Source organism: Leuresthes tenuis, unplaced genomic scaffold, assembly GCF_036924035.1.
Source record: "Leuresthes tenuis unplaced genomic scaffold, fLeuTen1.0.hap1 SCAF_18, whole genome shotgun sequence".
NCBI classification, from domain to species: Eukaryota; Metazoa; Chordata; class Actinopteri; order Atheriniformes; family Atherinopsidae; genus Leuresthes; species Leuresthes tenuis.
In genome coordinates, this window is record NW_027325372.1 from 21,644,401 (window position 1) to 21,667,614 (window position 23,214).

General features: G+C 39.8%; 1 protein-coding gene across 3 annotated transcripts in view; it reads left to right on the forward strand.

Moving 5' to 3' along the window:
• The window catches only part of khdrbs3 (KH domain containing, RNA binding, signal transduction associated 3), a 108,766-nt gene extending 99,293 nt beyond the window's left edge, over positions 1-9,473 (forward strand). Inside the window, exons 9-11 of one of the 3 annotated variants that reach the window (XR_011908358.1) lie at positions 4,344-4,483; positions 6,473-6,527; positions 7,740-9,473. Coding sequence is in view for 2 of the 3 variants with exons in the window: in XM_072369879.1 (XP_072225980.1) it covers positions 4,344-4,435 (92 nt within the window). In the remaining variant the exon portion in view is untranslated. Of the gene's footprint in view, positions 1-4,343; positions 5,478-6,472; positions 6,528-7,739 lie in introns of those variants that run through there. The other 2 variants (XM_072369880.1, XM_072369879.1) reach the window with 2 other exon arrangements.
• Positions 9,474-23,214: the final 13,741 nt, after the last annotated feature.

A 23,214-nucleotide genomic window follows, 5' to 3' on the forward strand; every position in this document is an offset into this window, starting at 1 on the left:
ACAGACATGTATTGAAAATTAATACAGAAACACACACACACACATATATATATATATATATAAGATTACACACATTACTATGTAATTATTAGTGACTGGCCTAATTAAAAGTGAACCATATTAACATCCATATTTCACCTAAAAAATCATCTGAAAATACATCCAATAGAACCAAAATCTAGCTGCTCCCTACCAGCAACTGGTTTTGCTCTTCAGTCATATTTTGCTGTACGTAACTTCTATTTGTCCTCAATAATACGTGTGTGTGGGCGTGTGTGTGGGTGTGTGTGTGTGTGTGTGTGTGTGTGTGTGTGTGTGTGTGTGTCATGAAGTGCAGAGGTGGAGAATCCAAATGCAGGCTCACAAGCAGAATACAGACTATTACAATCCAAGATGGTGAAGACAAGCATCTGGCACCAAATTAGGGAAAACCAGTAGTATTTGTACTGAGGGAGTTGATAACTAACAACAGGCAGGTGTGATGGCTGTCTAATGGAGAGCAGGTGTGCAGGGAGAGCTAAAACCAGACTTACAAAACAGAAAACCCAAAATGAAATAACGGTTAATGCACACGTGTACATCAGAAGAGGGATTCTACGACAGAACTAAAGATTTAAAAATAGAGATAAGAATGCTTTCTAAATGCAGCTAAACCCTGACGCAGACAGAGCATCAGAGCTGCTGCTCTACAGCCACATGATGCTCACATGTTTGCCAAGAGCAAACAGCTTTTCAGTTGATTGTCAGTATGTAAAAACCAAGATACAGTATATTCCATAAAAAGGTCCAATACTAGAAGTTTCTTGTACAAATATTTAATCAAATAAGTTAGAAATAAAAGATTACTAAGGTTTAAAGACCTTAAAGAGAACAATTGATTCGAAAGCTTCTTAATTGACTAAAATTCAGTCGACAGAGATGCTTTGACGTACTGTTACCATGTAGTTTTGTTTGGTTTTTGTTGAAATTGGTCATCTAACCTCTCACTGGACCATGTGACTTTATCACTGGGACATTGTTTCCACATCTCTTAGTAATGTCTGTCAATCTACTAAATATAAGTGCTTTCTGAATAGGGCATTTTAGATGCTTACCCCTAAGTTTCGAAGAAGTTTATCGTGTCTGAAAAGAGCGCTCCAGTTGCAGCAAAGTTCTGATAAAACCAACACCACTGAGACAATGTTCAACAAACCACTGTCAGCTTTTGACAAGACCCAGTAAGAAGTGGGCCAAGGTCGTACCTGCTGCAGAGTGCATTGGTATGATAGCAGTGATACGCTACTGCTCACCGGCAGCAGGTTGATTCATTTTTTAGAACGTGTTGTATGTGTGGCCTCTGTGTGAACCTGAGTTATTCAGAGCATGGTGTTGGCACATGCAATTCAATTCTCTGAAATGATCACAATGCCGGTGCAAAGAGGAGAATGCTGTGTTGTCTCTTCAGCTTAATTCAGTCCTCAAATTGGATTATCGAAATGCATTATTCATTAAACAGGAATGCAAAAAAAAAGAAAATAAACTGACTGACTGTAAATAGATGCCAAGGTGGAGCTGAAGTGGAGAAATGGTTCTGCCATACGTGTGTTTGTCAGCATAATTATGCAGAATCTACACATCCAAATTTAGTAAAAGGAAGTGCAAAGGTGGAGTGAGAGCAAAGGAAGAATGTCATAATTGTTGTTATTGGATTACAACTAATTGGACTGACCTGGATTATAATTGGATTGTATTGGACTGTGTCTAATTGGACTTGTAATGACCTTTCCCTCTAAAGATGACTTTTTGGTTGAATTGCTCTATACAACTAAACAGAACTGAAATGAATTAATTATGTTGTGTTTATGACTTAGATGTAAATTGAATGACTTAAATGTAAAATTACAAGTTGGGGCACTGGCCTTGCCACTCCCATTGTCCAAGTGGTCCGCTTGTTATTTAATGTATTTATCAGAATCCCAATCAATACTGAAATTTACAAGATATTTATTTTTCATTTTCTTTTTATAATACAAATATATCCTTATTCATCATGACAACTAGAAGTCCAGGTGAACAGAGCATCATCCATCAAGGCCAATATCAATTTTATTTTTTATAGAATCATCATCTTAGCATGGTGGAGAGGTTTGAGTATCCCTGTGATCCTAACAGCTGTGTTGTCGGGGTGTTGGCCCCTGACAGGGTCTCCCGAGGCAAATTGGTCTCAAGGGAGGGGTCAGACTAAGACCACGATGGAGCGGTACCAGTGTAAAAGGGGGAGGGGCTTGAAGAAGCAACATGAAGCTACCTTAAGGTGGGCTGACCACTCCCAAGGAGGAAACTCCTGACGTTGCAGAAGATGTGGAACGTCACTTTGCTGGGGAGAAAAGAGCCTCAGCTGCTTTGTGAGGTAGAGCAGTAACAACGAGATATAGTTGGGCTCATCTCCACACACAGCGTGGGCTCCGGAACCAAACTCCTGGAGAGGGGGCTGGACTCTCTCATACTCAGAGAGTAAGGCACCTGAGCGCCTCAGCGTTGGAGGTCTCCCTGGTGAGCGAGAAGGTCGCAGGTGAGAAAATGTTGTGCATATGCACCAAACAGCAGCTCAGATTACCCGGCATTCTTACCCGAAGTCTCTGGGTACTGGACCGGGGGACTTCAATGCCCATGTGGGCAATGATGAAGTAACCTGGAGAGTAACAGCCTCCCAGATCTGAACATGAGACTTCTGTGCTGGTCATGGATTGTCTATTACAAACACCATGTTCCAAGAGAAGGTGGTTCATAAGTGTCCCTGGTTCCAGGCCACTTTAGGCCACAGGTCAGTCGAGTTTGTAGTTGTGTCATCAGAAATGTGATTGTATGTCTTGGACACTCGGGTGAAGGGAAGGGCGGAGCTATCAACTGGTGACTACCTGGTGGTAATATGGATCCACTGGTGGGGAAGACAGACCTGGTAAACCCAAACGGGTAGTGAGGGTGAACAAAAGGGCTGCTGAAACTCTGGCATGGAGAAGGACTTTCAAGGATGGCCTCAAGGATGCTCTGGCAGAATGGGAAAGCAGGTTGTGCTTGAACTGCTGATCCGAACTGAGAATACGCACTTGATTCTGATGATACGCCAAATGACACAAGAACTGGGCTGGAAATCAGTGTCAAAAGGTCTTATGGAGGGATGAATACTTCCCTGAGCCCAAAGCCATTGAGGCAGTGTGAGATCATCTTGACAGAGGAAAAAAAAAGTCAGTCAAAGAAGAACTTGAGAATGTCCTTCAAGGAGCCTGAAGAAGCATTCCTGAGGACTACTTAAAGAAATGATAGAAAGCTTGTCTAAGAGGGTTCAGGCTTTCAAGCTAGTTAGAATTGTCTGTTTTTACCTTTTATACTGTTTTCCTTTTACTTTATGTGTCCAATAAATTATTTCCCATATTCCTGATAATATATAAAGAAATGAGGGATGGCTCAAAATCTTTGCACAGTTCTTTATAATCTAACTTTTCATTGTTTTTTTTTTTGTTTTTTTTTCATGAATGTGGTTTTAGAAAGCCATTAAAAACTTTCCCAACTTTTCTGACCACAGCGAGGGGAAGAACTAAGCGTCCTCTGCTCATTAGTGTTCCCTACTTGCACAAAAAATAAAAAAGTGTAACAATGATAATGATAATGCTGTGTGGGTCACACAGAAAAGAAGGCGACAGTTGAAAGGAAACAGATAAACAGCGCTGATGTTCATCCTTGTTCTCAAAACACAAGGTTACCTTGGTGTGTTTCTTCAAAGTGACTGTCACTGGAAGGGTGACAGGTTTAATTAAGGGGTATTGGCTATGTGCTGCCAACAGAGAGCTTCTACACAGAAAATGAAAAGAAAAAACAAGCCTTTGTGAGCCTCAGCTCTGGGGAAGTCTCAGTGCTGGCTGAAGATCAGACAAAGGGTGCCGTCAATACTGGCACTTTGACATTGACAGTAGCAGGGGGCGAACAGGGCTGATTTGGGCTAATGGTAATTGTGACCTTTTTGCTAGAAGCCACTAAACGGGTCCTTTTCAAGTAGCTATTTGATCCTCTCATTCAATTATCTGAGATGAATCCTCCCAGGTGAAAATTCAGGCTTCACGGCGTGACTCGCCATTTGTATTTTCAGCTCGAAAGCAAGCTTTTGTTTTTACCAGCAGCGTCGATAACAGACACTCAAAGTGCTTCCAAATCTCTACCGCGACATTTTCACAGGAGAGAGAATATTTACTATAATTTTTTATAAGAAATAAAAAAAAAACAGAACAATATTGTTGTTAGCAATGAATGATTTCAGTGCAACGCCTCTGTAATCGTTTCCCGTCTGTTTTTCTTTCCTTCTTAACCAGGTCAGGAGGAGTGGGCAAACAATCGAGGCAAGGCTCCATCAGCACGAACGACCAAGGCCGTGTACAGAGATCAGCCGTACTCCAGATACTGAACTATTTATACAACCAGCACCTGAGTCCTCGTGGCTGTTTCAACCCAAGTAATGGATTTTTTATGGACGCTCCCACCTTTTTAGATTTGAAAAGTAAACCGCAAAATAATTTCCAATCGTGGAATCCCCCTGATTAGCAAAAACATAGTCCCAACGGTTAAACGGTGGAAAGAAATGTACGTAATCTGCCCTTCCCTCCAGGAGAATTGACTTGCCGTTGAGATAAAGAAAGATTCCGTAGTTTATTAAGTTTCTCTCTCAGCTATGTGACTGTGAAGAATGGCACCGTATTGAGCGATTTCACCTGGTAACGATTAGCGAGCCACTGCAAGCTGTTGGATACATTGTGTCTGCGGCGACCGGTGCAACTTAATTTATCACCCTCTTTAGACCTTGACCTCTGAAATGTAGTAGCCTAGTCCTAGGAAAGTTTATAACTGTAGACATTTTTTCTGGGGTGAAAATTGTGTCCCTTGTAAATGAAACATTTGCAAAAAAGAAAAAAGAAGAGAAAAGTCATACTGTACACACATTGTATTGCTGTTTCCTCCCTTTTTGTAAGTTTGTTAGTGTTAAAGGGCTTATAAAAGCATGGTGTGCAACTGTGAATATTGCCAGCTAATTAACTCTAAAAAGCTTGTGTAGTTGTGTTCATCCCCCAAACATCGACATAAATACATCTAGAAATAGCTGCACACGCTCTGTGTACACCGAACAACCGGAGATGCAAAACAGTTCGGGAGCTTTTTAATGTATGTGTTTATTTATCTTTTCATTAGATGCTCTCAATAAGTCATTTTGATGTCATTTTGTAATTTAAAACAAAAGTGTTAGCTTAACTTTGAGTTTCAGCACCCTAAATCATCCATCCATCTGGAGACCTGTTCAACTATATTAATTTTGAGCTTATGTAAGCCCTTTAATATTTCCTTCTTTGTTGATGCCGAATAAATGTTTGGAAGAAAACACTTGTGTTGACGAGAATAATTATGGACTCCTTAAAACGCTTCATAATTTAAACTAACAGAGCTAAATGAAAAGGCTTGACGTGTTGGGAGCATTTGGTAAGGACATAGAAGCCTGTAACAAATGAATCGAACAATTATCGCCTTGACAAAATCAGAAAACATGATAAAACACCACACGGCGTGACCAAAAGCACATGCAAGCAGTGCAAACATCCAGTGGCTGCTGTGACCTTGCAGAGGGCCTTGGTAATCTGATAAGAATTCTCTCCTATTTGGTTCTAAAACGTGATGCTTTTTCATAGGAGATCTCTCCAGCTGAGATTTAGAGGCTTTGGCGATAACAACATCGCCACTCTTGAAACTCCATCCGCTCTGTTTGCTCATATAATTCGATGTTCGCGTCAAGCATCATCAGTAAACACACAATAAATTGTGTTTACCCCGACAGAAACGGCTCTTCAGAAGCCCCCCCACCCCCCGACCTCCACCGGGGGCCATGTTGAGTTCAATACGGCGCTTGCGTGGGGTTGAGTGGGTGAGGTGAAGTGAGGGGAGGGGTGGGCTGGTGGGGGTGGAGGAGGGGAGGGGAGGGAGGGGTTATCTTTCTCTTCTTGTCTTTGCTCTTTTTGTTCTCCGGTCATGTGACCCTCTCCTAGTCGTTTAAAGAGCCTGCCCTCGCACCCGTCCGTTAAATTGAACCCCAGCTGACCTCCGCAGAGAGAGGATGGCAGTAGCTGTTTAAAACGACCTCCGTCCCACAAGGTAAACAACCAGACCCAGTTTAACCTTAACCCTAACATAGTTGCTCATAAACCCTCTCTAAACTTCAGTGTAATATGTTTTCCTGTCTCTGTAAGTCCGTAATCCGCAAAGCTAGAAATAATTCAAAAACTGCAAAAAAAAAGATAAATAGCAGTAATATTTCAACAAAATGTGTTAAATCTAAGACATTGATAAAAATATACCCATTGTTACGATAATTTAACAATAAAACGTGGTTATTTCATTGGTTTACAAACAATGCTTGATGTTGAGAACTTGAACGCTCACAGTTTATATTCCTCTCCAGGCCACAGTCCCGGCTGCACAGCGCTGCTCGTCGCATCGTGCCGCTGGTGCTAACGGTATGTTGTTTGCTGCAGTATGTGTCTGGTGTTTTGATGATGTTTTGCATGTTCACGGTTGAATATACAGTGATCAAATGATAGGGTTAAAAAAGAATGGGTTAACAGTGTTGGCAAGTCTGGAAGAACTTTGAAGACGTGCAGAAAGGACAGGATAATATCCCTGTTCTTTCAGTCACTAAAAAATGCATGTTGTTTGTCTCATGTTTTCTTTAATTTATCTCATATCATACTGAGTCTTTGGGATCAAACAAAGACCAAGATTGGTTCTTGTGACCGTTGGAAATGTAATTCACAAACGTTGCATGAAGTCTGCAGAATAGTTGGTTAAATAGTCGTTTTTCTCAACACAATGATTGCATGAGCTGAAAACATGAAATACCAGGGTCAGATTTAGTGAAGAAATACTAACGCTTGAAGACTGGATCTTCACTTGCAATTCACGTGACTGAAGCAGCTTCAAAGCAGGAGGTAGAGAATTGATTTAACGGTCCATTTAGTTTTGTCTTTTTAAAAAAAAAAAAAAAAAAAGGGCTGACGTTAACATCGTCATATTCTGGAACTCAAATAGGTGTGAAATGAAGGTGAAAAAATTAGTTTGATCCTCAAAGAAGGACTCTTCCAAAGGGTTCCAGGATGAAATGGGGCCATTACTTCAGTTGAGTGTCATAATGCTCATCCACAGATGAATCTCAACAGCCCAGTATTCCAAACTCCAGCCCAAATTCCCAAATTATGGTCGATTCAAACACCTGTAAGAACAAAATGGAATATTCTGTAGGGGACACCACTATTATCAGGACATATTAAATATGAATGTGATTTTGAGGCAACTTGGTGTTCTCGTAATAGATACTTAAAGATGAAAACATGTTTCCTGAGCTCCTGAAATCCCTCAGAATCACCACCAGAAAGCTTGACCCTCAGCTCCCCTTCCACAGTCTCCTCAGGGGGATTCTGGACTCTCTGCTTCTCTTTGTACCATTGCCATTAGTATGTAAGAATGTTTTTGTGTCATCCGAACCACAACAGGGTCTCTATTACCGCAGAGTGAAATTGACATCCTGTGCTTGTATTAAGTGGGAAAATATGATGCCTGACGGACTGCATAAGCAGAAAACACTTGAAATGACGGAATATGCTCAAACACATTGTTTCTCTCTTTATTGTGAGAGCTCATTTTGTTCCCTCTCTTCTTTCCTTCCTTAATAGATCTGATGAACCACACACATGCCTCTCCCCAAACATTCAAGCCCAAACAATATCAGACTGAATCTTGATGAAAATAGCTATCTAGCTGAGGATCTCGTCCTGGCCAAACAGTGGACGTTCATATTTTCACCGTCTGGAATGAGGTGAATCCTGCGGGGGGGAGAAGATGGAGTGACCTGTATGGAGATACAGAAAAGGGGGAAAACGATATTGCATGTATCACACTTTTATCATTCTCCAGAGAAAGACGGGAGGAGAGGATAGTCGTGAAAGCAAATGGAGTTCCTCCTCCGCTGGGACGTTTGAAGAAAATTTCCTTCAGAGCTTCGCTGACTCTTTATACCTTCTGCATACACACAGGACTGCTCTGAACCGACTGTGAACCCGAACTGTCTTTCTCGATTCTGACTGTTGTTGGAGAGGATGTGTGTATCTCCTATGTTAGACGTTCACTGTTACCTGCCAGGAAGGATGACTGAATAAATAATGCAGGATGTCAAGAGAGGGGCTTCATAATTCTAGCAAAGAGGCTTCTGTTGTCAAACTGTTGTGTTCATTAATCTTTATCAAATCTGCCCCTGTTGAATGAGTAATTCCCTAAGTGCCTTACAGTTGTATTGTTATGACAGTTTTAAATATTGACTCCCATTGTTAAACCTAAAATACTGGCTGTGTATGCTTTCTTCTTCATGCAGTTTTTCTTTCTGCATCACTGCAACGCTAAAACACCTCATGGTCTCATAAGGGAGTCGATTCCACGTGTGTTGCTTAATCACAGTCGACTACAGTGGATATTACAATTCCAAAATAGCTTTCTGGCAGATAGAAAGCTTCATTCTGTCTCGTGCATATGTCCAGAAAGGCTGAGTTGTATGTTCACAGTGGCAGACAATAGTTTTCCATTAGAGAAAGTGATTCTCTGTGGAGCATCGGGCCAAGCCTCAGACAATCACACAACGACCCCAAGGCCACATCTCGGGCCACCAGAGTGAAATCTCATCACCTCCGGGGGCTGATTCTCACTCTAAAGTGGCTGAAAGCGACAGGCTTATCTGGAGTAAGCTTGTCCAAGTTAATAAAGTAAGAGCAGCTTATTTGATTAAGACTGCATACAAAGGAGGATGTAGTGATCTGTAAGAGAGAGACAGGTTCATTTCCACTCCAGAATACAAATCAATGTGACCATACCATTGTGCAACATGATTAGAAAGAGGTTTTAAAGCCATCAAAACATCACAGTGGCATTGCCCATGTAGTGACGAGGTCATGACGAGTTCAAACGTTTGGTCAATGCCAGTGGAGGAATGGAATCATATGCGACTTGTTGTGGGGACGTTGCTTGCGTTTCCAGGATTGTTCGTCAAATCTTCACACTCATCCGTTCCTGAATACTTAGCATGTTACTGAGCTAAAAGTAGGCAGCAGCCACATTAATATGTCATTCTAAAAAATGGAAAGCCAACAGCTAACCGTGCTCTGTTCGTACAACGTCCCTTCAGCAATGGGAAAGGCTAAAATGAGCAGTTTTCTCATCCAGTTTTATGCCTGGAATTACCAATGCAGAACAACAAATACAAGAGGTAAGTCAAAAGATCTTTTTTTTTCTTTGAAATGGAAGACATTGTTAAAAATGTATGAGCCATAATGTATGCACATTACATAGCCTCCCATCATTTCAAAACCAATGCTGGCTAAACACTGCAATAAAGTTTTCACTTGAAAAAATGTAGAAAACTAGTTTGTTAGCATGTTCGTTACTTTGTTTACCCAATCTCCTGGTATACAGGGTGGTCCCTCTCCGAAATGCATTGCGACAGGTACAGAACCTCAGTGTTCTTGAGGCAAATTCTGGGAGGAAACAAAAAAACAGATGGCAGCATGTCGCACACCTATCAGGATTCCCATAGAAACGAAACTTACACGCATATGAATACATGTGTTTGTGTAAACATAGCGTGGAAAAGCTGATTTCAAGTTTCAAGTTTTTTTTTTTCTCAACATGGAAAACAGATACAACATGTTGTGTTTGGTTTTTTTTTCATGGTGAAAATGCCAATTTATTTACTGAACCTATGGCACCATGTTTTAACTACCACTGGGTGGCATCACAGAGAAATCTCCGTATTCCACACATATTTCCTTTAATTACATTCACTCAAAATGAGTACAGAAAGAGACCGTTTTTTTCCCGAGACATTTTGCAACAACTTCAGTTATCCCTTCCCCTCCTCGGACTTAGTAATGGTTAATTCTGGATTCTCTGGACAAGAAAAAAAGTGCATAAAAAACTGAGGCCTTTTGATTCTGTGATGTCAGCTTATCTATTATTCCTCTTAATCGTGTTTGGGACCTAAAGCGGCCACCTCCTGCCATTTGGTCTGTAATGAACTCAAAGGCTCTTAATCTCACTAATATTAAAACCTCCTGATCAATGTTGAAGGCTTGTTGAAGGGTCCCCGTGTCTCCTTTGGTAACAAGCACTAACGTGACCACGGGTCAGCGTGTCTCGCCTCCTAAGTGGGTGCTGAGATCGAGAGAGATCGATCATTGCAGGACTGTGAGTCAGCGGGGGAGAATTAAAGCAGCAACATAGCTGATGGATATATTTCCAGCTTACAATATTCAAAGTGAAGATTATATTACTTTTCTGGGAAATATAAGTATTTCAAAGCTAACGGAAGGTGAAAAAAATGAGAATGGATAGAAAATGGGAGGATAAAACAAAGAATTATTATAACATACAGCTATGAAATAAAATTTGATACTGTATTTAGAGTACTTTATGGGTAAATATGAGCAAGACCGAAACAATGTTAGACACATGTATGAAAAGTCAGTAAATGTATTTGAAAGTGTGCATTAAATGTGTGCTGTAAGGATTTAAATACTCTGCCCTGTAGGCAGACATGTGCTTAGCCTGTTTTAAGCAGAGTTTTCTGCCTATTGATTAAAAAAAAATAATAATAAATGTTTTTCGGCACTGCACTTTGATAGTAGTGCGTCATGTCAGAAAGGAAGTCATTAAGGAACTTCCACCGCATCAACTATTGAGGGCTGACACTCCCCAACAAAAGGCAGAAGGAAATATATAACTGCTGGGAGACGTTCTGGCAGTTGACGTGTTTTTCTAACTTCAAAAAACCCACAACTGCAGGCATATTATTTACCTTGATACGCCCTTGAAATAATACTTGCAGATCAAATAAGTTTGTGTAGCAAAGGCTGTCTCAGTCTCCAACCTTTTAAATATTGTATGTTTCTCTTCCACCGCTGCCTCGGATACATCTCTCTCCTCATGTAAATGCTGCCGCACGTTTTTTTCTCTTTGCGCTTTTTTCTCTGCCTCCATCCTTCAGGCTGTTCCACTTTGAAGTTTTTTCTCAGCCCTGTGAAATCTGAGATTAAAGTCCATCTGTTCGTACCCCCACCATCGATACGTACACATTTATATATATATATATATATATATATATATATTAAAAAAAACAGACCCATCCCCTACACACACACACACACACACACACACACAAAGCAGTTGTTTTTGCTAGGTTAGGTCAAAGGTAGCCATATTACAACTGAACCAAAAAGAATGGGTTGAAGGAGCTCTTTTAGCATCACTGGATAAATTGATAGGATAAGTGGAGCCATTGTGGCTGCAGTCATTGAAAGGTTTTTGCTCAGTAGCCCTTGAACACAGTGCGTTCCTCCGGGCACATAAAGGTGCACCTTGGGTTTGCAGGTCCAAGTGAGTAAAATATATATATACATCCGCAGTAAAGCTGGTGTGAGTCTGATGATCCGGTCTCTGGTCAACCCACCTAATAAATGGATGTTTTATCTATGGTGTCTTTGCTAATCATTCCAGGTGCAGCAGGGAGGAAGATGCCTCTGTGCACCCCAGCACCGTGGCAGACCCGAGTGATTAGAACAATTGTTCACACTTTCCGTATTTTCAATATTCCAGCTCAGTATGAACGGACCCACTGAGTCAGACATCACTGCAAAGACACCATCTTCGGATGAGGAAAAGTTAAAAGCCCAACACCGACACAGTTCACCGTAACACCTATTTCTGCTCGTGGTACATTGACCTTCTAAATGACATTTGCCTCTAATCTGAGCGTGTTTGGCCTTTAAAATGCCCTCTTTCTGCCACTGTACCTCAACTCTGCCCTGAAACAGTAAATAACAACGGAAAGGATCGATGAGCTGTCCGCTGAGTTGATAGGAGGAGCCTGACGGTGCTGCATGCAGCTTGAGTTCCACTTTAACTTCAGTAAAATATTAGCCTCTGTGAAATAATGCAAACAGGAAAGTGAAGTATATTCCTGCCACTCACGGTGACATCAACATAATGAGTGCAAGTTCAATGCCTTTAATGGTTACTTAAAGAGAGAAACCCCAGCAGAAGTACATGACTGCTCCCACTATGCCAAAGGAACAGTTTGCTGACTGACAGACAGACCAAAGGTGATGAATATATGGAACAATTAGTTTTGTGCATCTCCACAGAGCCCTTCAAACCTCTACGGCCCCGTAGCGTAGAGCATGGACGGGTTGTAAGGGTTCGAAAATGCTTTTTCAAATTAACATTGACAACCGCAGTGGTACAGCAGCGCATTTACAATTGAGCGAGTGTGAATGCTCGGCTTTATTGCACAGAAGAAGAATGGTCCCTCCTGATAAATCACCATCTCTAAAAGGAACGTCACGAGTCATGAATAATGGCTTTATTAATGAATCATCACTTCCTGTTTTGATGAGCCATTGCAAAGAGCACCTTTTTGGGTTGCAAGGCTGAAAGAGAATATAGGCTGAAAGAGGAAAACTAATTTGTGCACTTTATTCGTCTCATGAACCTTTCGACCACTTTCAGAAAATGTTGAATTCATGTCCCCATTATTTTCGCAGTTCACTAAATTATCTTTGGGTTTATTAAAGGTAGGGGATTTCTTCTGTCTGAGAGGTGTAAAACAGAAATTTTAGAATAGATTGTAAAGTAATTGCAGTTTACTTCATCTATCTTTCAATACATGAACTATTATGGCTCCATTATGTCCCTCACCACCCATTCTATTGTCGCCACTTTAACAGTGTTAATACCAGATTTTTCCAACGGAAATGTAGGCATAACGGCAGGGTGCGATACTTGATGCTCTTGCTATTCAACATTTAGAGCTGCCGACTTGAAGGATTTGATGTAAATGCTTTCTTTTTATTGACCTCATCAAAATAAATGAGTATAAAAAAGCTTTTGTACAATTTTAGAACCATAACACATCGATTGCTGAAAGCACACTGTGGAATAAAGTGGGATAAGGAGGACTGCAGAGGTGTTTCTTTGAGTCTGTGGTCAGACTAAGTGCTGATTTTGTCTCAGGTTTTAGGGTGATCACCCCGGGCAGCCACTTGAACATATCTCACCATCTGTGTATCATCATCTCATTCTGCACTGATGTAACTGTTGGAGCTCTTTTCTCTCCACTCCTCCAGGATAAAAGCACAGAGACGGACCTCCTGGATTGTCCGTCCAACCTATTTTTTTGTTTCCTGACACCTTAAAGGAGGTTTTTATGTTTCATCGCCTGCCTCTGAGTGGCCTCTTCTTTCTTACTCACATCCATTTTTGTTTTCTCTTTTGTTACTTTTGGTCAGCTTGATACTGCTGATTCGATAAAAAAAGAAACTAATGCAGCCTGCAAGCACTGTGACCTCTTAGCGTGTTCACTGTATGAGAAATACTCCTGTTAGATTAATTCTTTTGCAGAGGTCAGATGTGTAACATATTGATCAAATTAAACTAAAGCACATACATAAGCACATTGCTAATTGAATGCAGTGTTGCAGTCTTGCTTTTATAATACTATTTATTCGACAGCAGTACTTTTCAGTCAGTTTATCAAATAGTATTATTGAATTGTGAATAAGCTATAACAGTGTGTAGTTCGTAGAATTAGCTCCTTTTGTTTGTTACATTTTTCATTGACTGGCATCATTTTAGTCCCTAACATCTACAAAATGTGCTTAAGCTATTTAATTGCAACTGCTTCGAGGTGTAGAGTCTGAAGCAAAATCGAAATTCAGTTGAAGCAGAATGCCCCAGTTCATATCAGAGCACTTAATAGCTGTGTTGGTCCACATGACAAAACATTCCAGTTAAATTCTCTGTCTACATTTTACTGATTTATGTAGGACTATACATACAGGTGCGTAGTTTACATATGGTTGTGTAAGGGCTTGGCCATGCATTGACTGTGCCGGTACATCCATTTGCAGAAATCCCTATCCTGGAAAAAATAGGGAAGAGTCTCCCCAATATATTTCTGTAAACATAATCTAATATACATGAATATATAAATGCATTTGAAGTATGTATACTTTGCACAGAACCTGAACTTGAAAGTTTTGAAAGACTGGAGTACCCCCATCAGAGTCTTCATAGTGGTTTGGTCCAGCCCCTCCTCTTCTCACTCCTCCTGACACGAGTTTCAGCTTGTTTAGCTATCCAATGTTTGCAATGTTTGCCAATGGAACTAGTGAAAATCAGCTTGTCAAGATTTCTTGAAATAAGATGTGATATTTAGGATTTTTGAGATAAATGTGATCTTGAAATTAGCCAGGAGAACTTATTTTGAGTTATATTTTACTAGTATTAGAAAGTGTTGTGTATCATAATAAGCTTGTAATACTCAAAAGTAGCATTTTTCCCTCAAAAGTAGATTTTTGTTTCTTCACTGTTCATGGCATCCCCCTAATTTCAAGTGTATTTAACTCATTTTAAGTTCTAAAATAGTTACATTGCCCTAGATTTTAGACCACCACCAACTTGAAATAAGATTAGAAAGTAATTATTTAAGCATTTTATGATAAAATATGTCCTGAAGTTAGCTGGAAATACTCATATTATAAATTTTTTTATTCATATTAAGGTATGCTTTTGTATCATAAGACACAATTCATCTCAATTCAAGTGCATTTAACTTAATGTTAGCTCTACAATAGTGATACTTTTCTAGATTTAAGACAACCACATACTTCAATGAAAACAAGTCGTTAAACAAACATATTTTATTTTCTAGGAGTTCAACATACATGGTTGAGATTATAAAATTAAACATTGTTGGGGCTTACACGTTTTACTATTTATGGTTCGTATTCATGTCATGTAGAAACCGTCCTATTTAAAACAACACACTTGGAAATCATTATTATTACATCTTATTGCGTTAATTATGTGCACTTGAATATAATACATATCCTATTCAGCACAATGTAGCTTTTGTTCAATAAGGCGAGATTAGCTGAAAGAAGGACCAAAATTTACTGATGTCTAAGAGGTTAATTTAAAACAATTTTCTTTGGTGATCAGACTCTGATAAATGATTTAGATGGAGCAGTGACAAGAACAAAAAAGGGAAATGATGATGGTGGTAGATGAGCAGAGTTAGCATGAGTCCGTAGGAGGTGGGCATCAGGAGGAAGTGGGTTAGTTTAGAACAGAGGAGAGTTTTACAAAATGGGTATCAGATCGATTTGCTCCAAAAGTAGCAGGCAGATGGACGACAGAATTAAAGTAGTAGCAACAGAATTAAAAATTAGGTGAATTTGACAGCTTGAGAAACTGAAGTGACGAAGTGTAGCAGGATTAAAAAACCCAAACCCTAAAAGGATAGATTTGAGGGAACAGAGCTTCCTTACTGAACTTTTTCGCTTTCCTTCATTGCACTGTTGCCAGGCTGACAAAGAGTCCGAGCTCTGTTGAGCCATGTATTCCTTTAACTCTCAGCAGTGATGATTTCATGAGATTCTTCATCAATAAAATTGTTTCTATCAGAGAGAAGATTAATGGAATCCTTCCCATTATTATCACTGATGTATCATCAAGTAGAGCAGCTTTAGAAGTATCTTTCGAACCTGATTTGTATTTAGACAGCTTCTGTCCAGTTGATCTTTCTGAGCTAACAACAGCAATAGTCTCTTCTAAACCATCAACTTGTATGTTAGACCCAATCCCAACCAGACTGTTCAAGGAGGTTTTCCCCTTAATTGACACTTCCATATTGGATTTGATCAATCGGTCTTTGTTGACAGGATATGTACCTCAGACTTTTAAGGTTGCTGTAATTAAACCTTTACTTAAAAAACCTACTCTTGATTCAGAAGTGTTGGCTAATTATCGACCTATATCCAATCTCCCTTTTTTGTCCAAAGTTCTTGAAAAAATTGTTGCAGTTCAACTTTGTGATCATTTACATAGAAATAATCTGTTTGAAGAGTTTCAGTCAGGATTCAGAGTGCATCATAGCACAGAAACAGCACTGGTGAAAGTTACCAATGATCTCCTGTTAGCTTCTGATAGCGGACTTGTTTCTGTGCTTGTCCTGTTGGATCTCAGTGCTGCATTTGATACGATCGATCACAGCATTCTGTTACAGAGACTTGAACATGTTATTGGGATTAAAGGAACTGCATTAGGCTGGTTTAAGTCATATTTATCTGATAGATTCCAGTTTGTTCTTGTAAATGAGGAATCTTCATCACACGTTGGAGTAAGTCATGGAGTTCCTCAGGGTTCTGTGCTTGGACCGATTCTTTTTACTTTATACATGCTTCCATTAGGTAACATTATCAGACAGCATGGCATAAATTTCCATTGTTATGCTGATGATACTCAGCTGTACTTATCTATGAAACCAGATGAAACCTACAGGTTGGTCAGGCTACAAGCCTGTCTTAAAGACATAAAGACCTGGATGACTCAGAACTGTCTGCTTTTAAATTCAGACAAAACTGAAGTTGTTCTCTTTGGACCTGAGCGCTTCAGGGAGAAATTGTCTAGTTATATAGTTACTCTAGATGGTATTTCCTTGGCTTCTAGTTCTACAGTGAGGAACCTTGGAGTTATTTTTGACCAGAATTTATCATTTGACGCACATATAAAACTGGTTTCTAGGACTGCCTTCTTTCACCTTCGTAATATTGCTAAAATCAGGAACATCCTGTCTCAGGGTGATGCAGAGAAACTAGTTCATGCATTTGTTACTTCAAGATTGGACTACTGTAATTCCTTATTATTGGGCTGTCCCACATATTCTCTGAAAAGCCTCCAGCTGATCCAAAATGCTGCAGCCAGAGTTCTGATGAGAACTAACAGGAGAGATCATGTTTCTCCAGTTTTAGCTTCTCTTCATTGGCTCCCTGTTAAATTCAGAATAGAATTTAAGATTCTTCTTCTGACATATAAAGTTCTTAATGACCGAGCTCCATCATATCTTAAAGATTTAATTGTAAGATATTTTCCTAACAGAGCACTTCGCTCCCAAACTGCAGGTTTACTTGTTGTTCCCAGAGTTTCTAAAAGTAGAATGGGAGGTAGAGCCTTCAGTTATCAGGCCCCTCTCTTGTGGAATAAGCTGCCAGTAAATGTCCGGGAAGCAGACACCCTTTCCACTTTTAAGATTAGGCTTAAAACTTTTCTTTTCGATAAAGCTTACAGTTAGGGATGGCTCAGGTAATCCTGAAACATCCCATAGTTAAGCTGCTATAGGCTTAGACTGCTGGGGGACCTCATCTGTCACACCTTTCCTCACTTTGCTCTCTTTTTCCCCCTGTTTAATTTCTAATTTTATTTTATGTACATGTGACATTATTGTGGTTATTAACCTATGTTTCCCTGTTCCAACAGATATCCTTTGAATGGCGTTATGGTGTTTTTCCCCCCTCTTTTCCCTCTTTTCTGTCTTCTCAAACCCCAGCTGGTCGAGGCGGATGGCCACCCTTCCTGAGTCTGGTTCTGCCAGAGGTTTCTTCCTGTTAAAAGGGAGTCGTTCCTTTCCACAGTTGCCACAGGCACGCTCAGGACGGGAGATTGGACTGAAGACACATTTCGGTGCAATCTGTTGGTTTCCTTAGCTAGGATATTAATTTTTTGAATTAGCTCTATATGAATTAATTGGATTATGATTACAATGAATTGAATTCCAATTGGCTTGAATTGGACTATATTATTTAAGTGCCTTGAGATGACAATTGTTGTAATCTGGCGCTATATAAATAAAATTGAATTGAATTGAATTGAATTGTTTAAGAGATCCAGGCTTTTACCAAAAAACGGTGCCAATATATACGCTGCTGGCATCAAATGGGCTTCAAATCCAAACTTTGGTGATGCAACACCAAGCTGCATTGAATTTCAATTCTTGTTTATGGTGTGTGCTCGACTGAGGGAGCCGTCTGCTGACTGTTGCAGTTCTGAAAGGAGCAACAGTATACATGAGAAACAGAATCTGCATGGAGAGGAAGACAGCAACAAAATACTCGACATAACAAAGAAACCGACTGCTCATTTTACGTTTCCAACCCACAGACAACAGGATTTTTTTCTGCTCTCCCAAAACCTGACCAGATCTTTTTTGTTTGTTTTTATTGTAAAGAAAAGAGCTCCTGTGACATTTTTCACAAAAAAGAACTGCGTCACTTTTACATTTTTAAAAGTTTCAAGGATTGGGCAAATGATGTCTTGGTACAAAGTTGTGTTTACATGAACTACAGAACTTATTTGTTGTCATTGAAAATTACAAAATGTATGATTCTGATCTTCATCAAAAGAATCTAAATTGATCTCAAAGAAATGTGTGAAAGAAGCACAATCCCTTTCAGAACAAATTCGTTCGTAATGTTTCAAAATTATGCAAGCAGTTGTGGAAAATCACTTGGCGGTTTTGTCACAGTCAACATGTATTACGTCATTGTACAATTTTATGTGGCGTGGTCGACAAATATAAAAAATGATTGATTCTTCAGTGGAATGATTGCTTCATTTGCCCATTCTTTGCTCTTTTTACAAGAACATTCCTTCAGTTTTCTGTTAGATTAAAGCAAAAACCTAGCTGGTTCAGATTTAATTGGTTGAGGTGGATATATATGGATGGCTTAAACATTACCTGGAAAACGGCATGAATAGGTTTCTCACCTTGGGCAGGACTCATCAGCCTGGTAACCAAGCAGCCAGGTCTGACAGGCAGATGTTAAATGAGCGAGACTTCTTTTTACGTTATGGTCATTAGAAGAGGAGCTAATTACATTGCATGTTGCTGTCACATAACTTACATATTACTTGCTTCCTCTGTATAATGCAGGGTAAAGAAGTTGTTTTTATTTCACACATTGTTCTAGGACCAAAACAGAGGAATATCCGTACAGCCAGAAGGTTTAAATCACAAGGAATGTATTCTATTGCTGTGTATTTGGGGCATGTTTTAATCACATATAAGCCTTCAGACAAGCAAAGGGTGAATACTTAATAATAATTCCATTGCAAATAATCACACAAGAACCACTTTACTTTACCTTCATGGAAAAAAAGAAAAATTGCCTTGCAGATGAAGAAATCTCATAAGGCTGCTCATCCTCAGAGATTGTTGCATGGTATGATGGACCAGATTTAGGCCAAGTACAAAAAGGTAATTTAGTTTTAGATTTAATTAAACAGCTCAATAAGATGTGGCTGAGAGCTGTCTGAATGGTCGACGTGACTGCCGTCCATGGGAGTGCTGAAAAGACATTAATCATCTCCCCCTCCCGCTACCTCCAACTCTTGCTTCGCGAAACAACTTTCTGATGTTAATTTGTCACAAAGCTGTGCGAATACACGTCCCTCGGGAAAATGATACCGGGCCTCCCTCCACTGTTTTACAGCCGTCCCCATTTAATAAATCACTTGGGGAAAAATATCACATCTCAGAGGTATCTTAGACAAGAAATCCTCCCTCGGAGTTCCAACAGGGTCACATTCATCCAAGAGCTGGTGAAATTCGCATTATTTTGTCTTTACTCGAGTCATTCTTCACAGAAAATTAAACTAGATTTCTTCAAAATACCATCCCCTGATGATAGTCATGGTTACACTCTGACCGTACTGTCTTTGTTGAAGCACAACTTTGTACTAATTTTGGCTTTTTTTTCTTAGGTCATTTATTGGACACTATGAGCCTTTAGAATTAAGACAAACTTTTCAACCTAAGGATGACGTATCTGATGTGGAAACACCCATATGAGATGTATGTCGCTTATTAGGCCCGTAAGAGTTGTACTTCCCACATTTTTTACATTATCTTACCCAAAAAACATCAACTAACCCAATATTTTATTTCTATTGCCATCTGCCTGCCAGTCATCATCTAGTCAACAGAAAAAGATCTTTGTGTTACATACATTGGATTGCAGTGTTTCTGTGTTCCAATGTTTGCTGTTTGTTATCGTGACAGAGCTTGTTGAAGCATTACAACAAGCTCTGTCACGATAACAATCTGTGTAGCATTTTCAACATGACACAGGTCAGAACTAAATGCTGTCAGAGAAAGGTTAAATATAGACAGTGAGACATTCTTGCTGTTTAACAATAAAATTTGGACTGTCTACAAGATAAACAGAACCATGACATGTTAAATGATCTCATGGCAGATCAGTCCAGTAGAAGTAAATCATTTAAATTTATGCAAGTATGGCTGGTTGCATTCTGCTGTTGGACCACCCAACTCTGCCCACACCCAATTCAGCTGGTTTGGATTAAGGCTACGGGGCTGACTCGCGGGTTAGTGAGCATGGCATAGTGATCATTTCTGAGAGAAACATGGCTATGAACTAAACTCAATGAATCACATGAATCAATAAAGAAGCAGCAACAGAACAGCTGAGACAAACCGCTAAAGAATAAAGGTTTTTGTATTGCTAAATTGAACATCAGTTGATATGAATATAATGTAAAACCACTTTCATCTTCAGAGGCTTTCTGTTCAGAAGAAATGAATGAGCTGTAGTCCACATAAATCTTCACTAAATAAATATAAATTATCCTTTTCCTCCATTGAGAGATAGCTGTAGCCTTAATGCTAATGCTAGGTGAACAGGACTGACAAGAATTCATAATGTTCATAATTAGATCACAATGTTTTAAAAAATAGTTTTCACAGCAGAGTGGAGGAACATGCACATTGAGCCTTTAACACAAAGCTTACAAAAGACGAGCACATTCGTAACTATAATCAAGGATCACAGCAGCAACAGCTTTGGCCTCAAATTCAGATCAAAACAATTTAAAGAATTAAAAACAGCATGCTGGTATGCAAGACATGTATGACAGCTGATTCAGAGAGTACTACAGGAGGAATGCTGTGATACTGAAAGAGAGAACTGAGCTCTGACAGCGTATGATTTGAAAGCATGGAGACTTAAGTTCTGCTCAACAGGGCTCTGACCTAATTTAACCACAGGTATTATGCCAAACAACACAAACTTGATGAGAAAACTTGAGATTAACCAAAGAAAGGTTCTTTGAGAATTCTTTCACCTGGTGTCTTCTGTTTCCTCTCCACTTGAGATTTTTCTTCTGATGCAATTTGTGACATGTTGGGGAAAACCAGCAGGTCACAAATGGCCACTGACACATTTGCTCAAACATCCCCGTCACTGGTAATCATTTTTCCTTTTTGTATTTTCTATAATGTTCGGCTGACAATTTGGCTGACAGCCCTGTAGATTACCTCTTTCAATCTCTGTTTGGGTCATGGCAGCCAGGCTGAGGAAGAGCAGAGGGGTCATTCAGTCTCATACAATAGCCTAGATTGTAAATTTTCCCACCCTTAGATTTACACTTTTTTTCAAAAACGGGAATGATTCGAAACAGAATGTTTCTTTTACTGTGCAGTTTCAGGATGATTCTGTGTTTCATGTGAACCGTTGGCAACCCAGTGACATTTGATGAGTGTTATAAGGAAAGCTTGACATTAAAACCATGACCCTCACCTCTGAAGACGAGGCCCTGTGTGTTCTTTTCCTCTGTGTTTTCCCAGATGAGAAAGTCTTTATGGGATTTAGTATTGCAGAAGTTTGAATTTTTGAAAATGCAATTATTTTAATGCCATAGAAACAATTGACTTCTCTCTGATGTAATTATATGTCACAAAAAGAGCAAAATTGCAAATGAACAAAGCATTGGAGAGATTGACAGGGGGTGAATCCAAAGGGGAGTCTCTCTAGGGCAGTTTGCATCCTTGCTGAATAGCAGCTGGTCTGGTGGAATTTGATAGGACTACCATCACCATACCCTAAGTCCTTAATGAGAGCTTTGTCTTCCTCACATGGTGCACATGTGAAGATGGTAAAATGGGTTTTAGAGCGGATCAAATTCAATTCCCCCTTTGCTGTCAAAACCAAGAAAATGAGACAAAAGGTTGGTGAAGGTTCAAAAAGACCAATTACAGGGACTTAAAATGATCTCTTTCGAGGTCTGTCAGTGGCAGAAATTCCAACAACATTGCCAGGTGTTTGGCATGGACCTGCCCATCTCTTTACAAGTCCCATTTTCACATTGTGGAGCAGCGTGCTAGGTTAATTAGAATAGAACTCCAACAGAAATGCCTGCTGACGAGGAAACATGCTGCCATGATAAATACAGAAATAACAATACAGCTTTGTCAGCATGTCAGCTTCCCTTTTAACATTCAAAATGTTCTGTGATGCCATTTGGCTTCTTTTAGTGCCGTCCTGCATCGTTGTCTGGTTGAAAATGCCAGTCCAGGGTTCTGACGGGTGTGTGTTGGTGTGTGAGCAGCAGGGTATTTGGGACAGGAAGGAAGCCAGACACCTTAGCTCAAGGCCAAACAATTACTGAGTCATTTTGTATTGATCGAAAATGTCTCCTAGACACATTATGACTGTCTGTGTGTTATAAGGTAGAGGGGCTTCCCTCATGTGATGCCTCAAAAGTCAACCCAAATTTTGCTTTGAACTATTCGGTTCTCACAATGCAGGGCTCGGGTTTAATTTAAATAAACTGATGTGTCGTAAAGGCGCTGATGGAAAGGCAAGCGCACATTAGGCTGACTATATTTGGTGGCTGAGCGATGAGGCCACAAGCTGTCTCTACCAGGCTACTTTCACACTGGATAATTGACAGTATAGATTCTCACTCCTTTGGACTGCCAGGCTGCTGGCCACTGTTCAGCTTGGAAGATGCTCATTAACGTGAATTGGAAAGGTACTGTCATCCAAGTGCTGTGCTATGAACATTGCATAACATCAGATGGGAAAGCACGCTATGAATAAACTATGAAAACAAAAAGGACAAGTACTACTAGGTAAACCCTGCCTTTAAGCTGGCTAAATTATGGTGCTGCTGTCACAGTAACAATCCACCACAGTTTAAATGCTCAAGTTAAAGAGCATACAGTATTTACAATAAAGAGTTAAGCATCTTTAAGAGGCTTGATTAACAGCTTTAGCTGTGGAAAAAGAATAGTGGTGCTCTCTTCTCTGTGAAGCAGAAGGAATACTTAAATGGTTTTCTCAACTCGACTTACAGGCCTTCTGTGTTGAAAGTAGAGGCCAGGATGTTCTGAAATAGAACTCAACTATCACTGGGATTTAAGTTGCTGAGGCAGTTAAACAACTGTGGGGTGGATGAGATTTGTCAAGC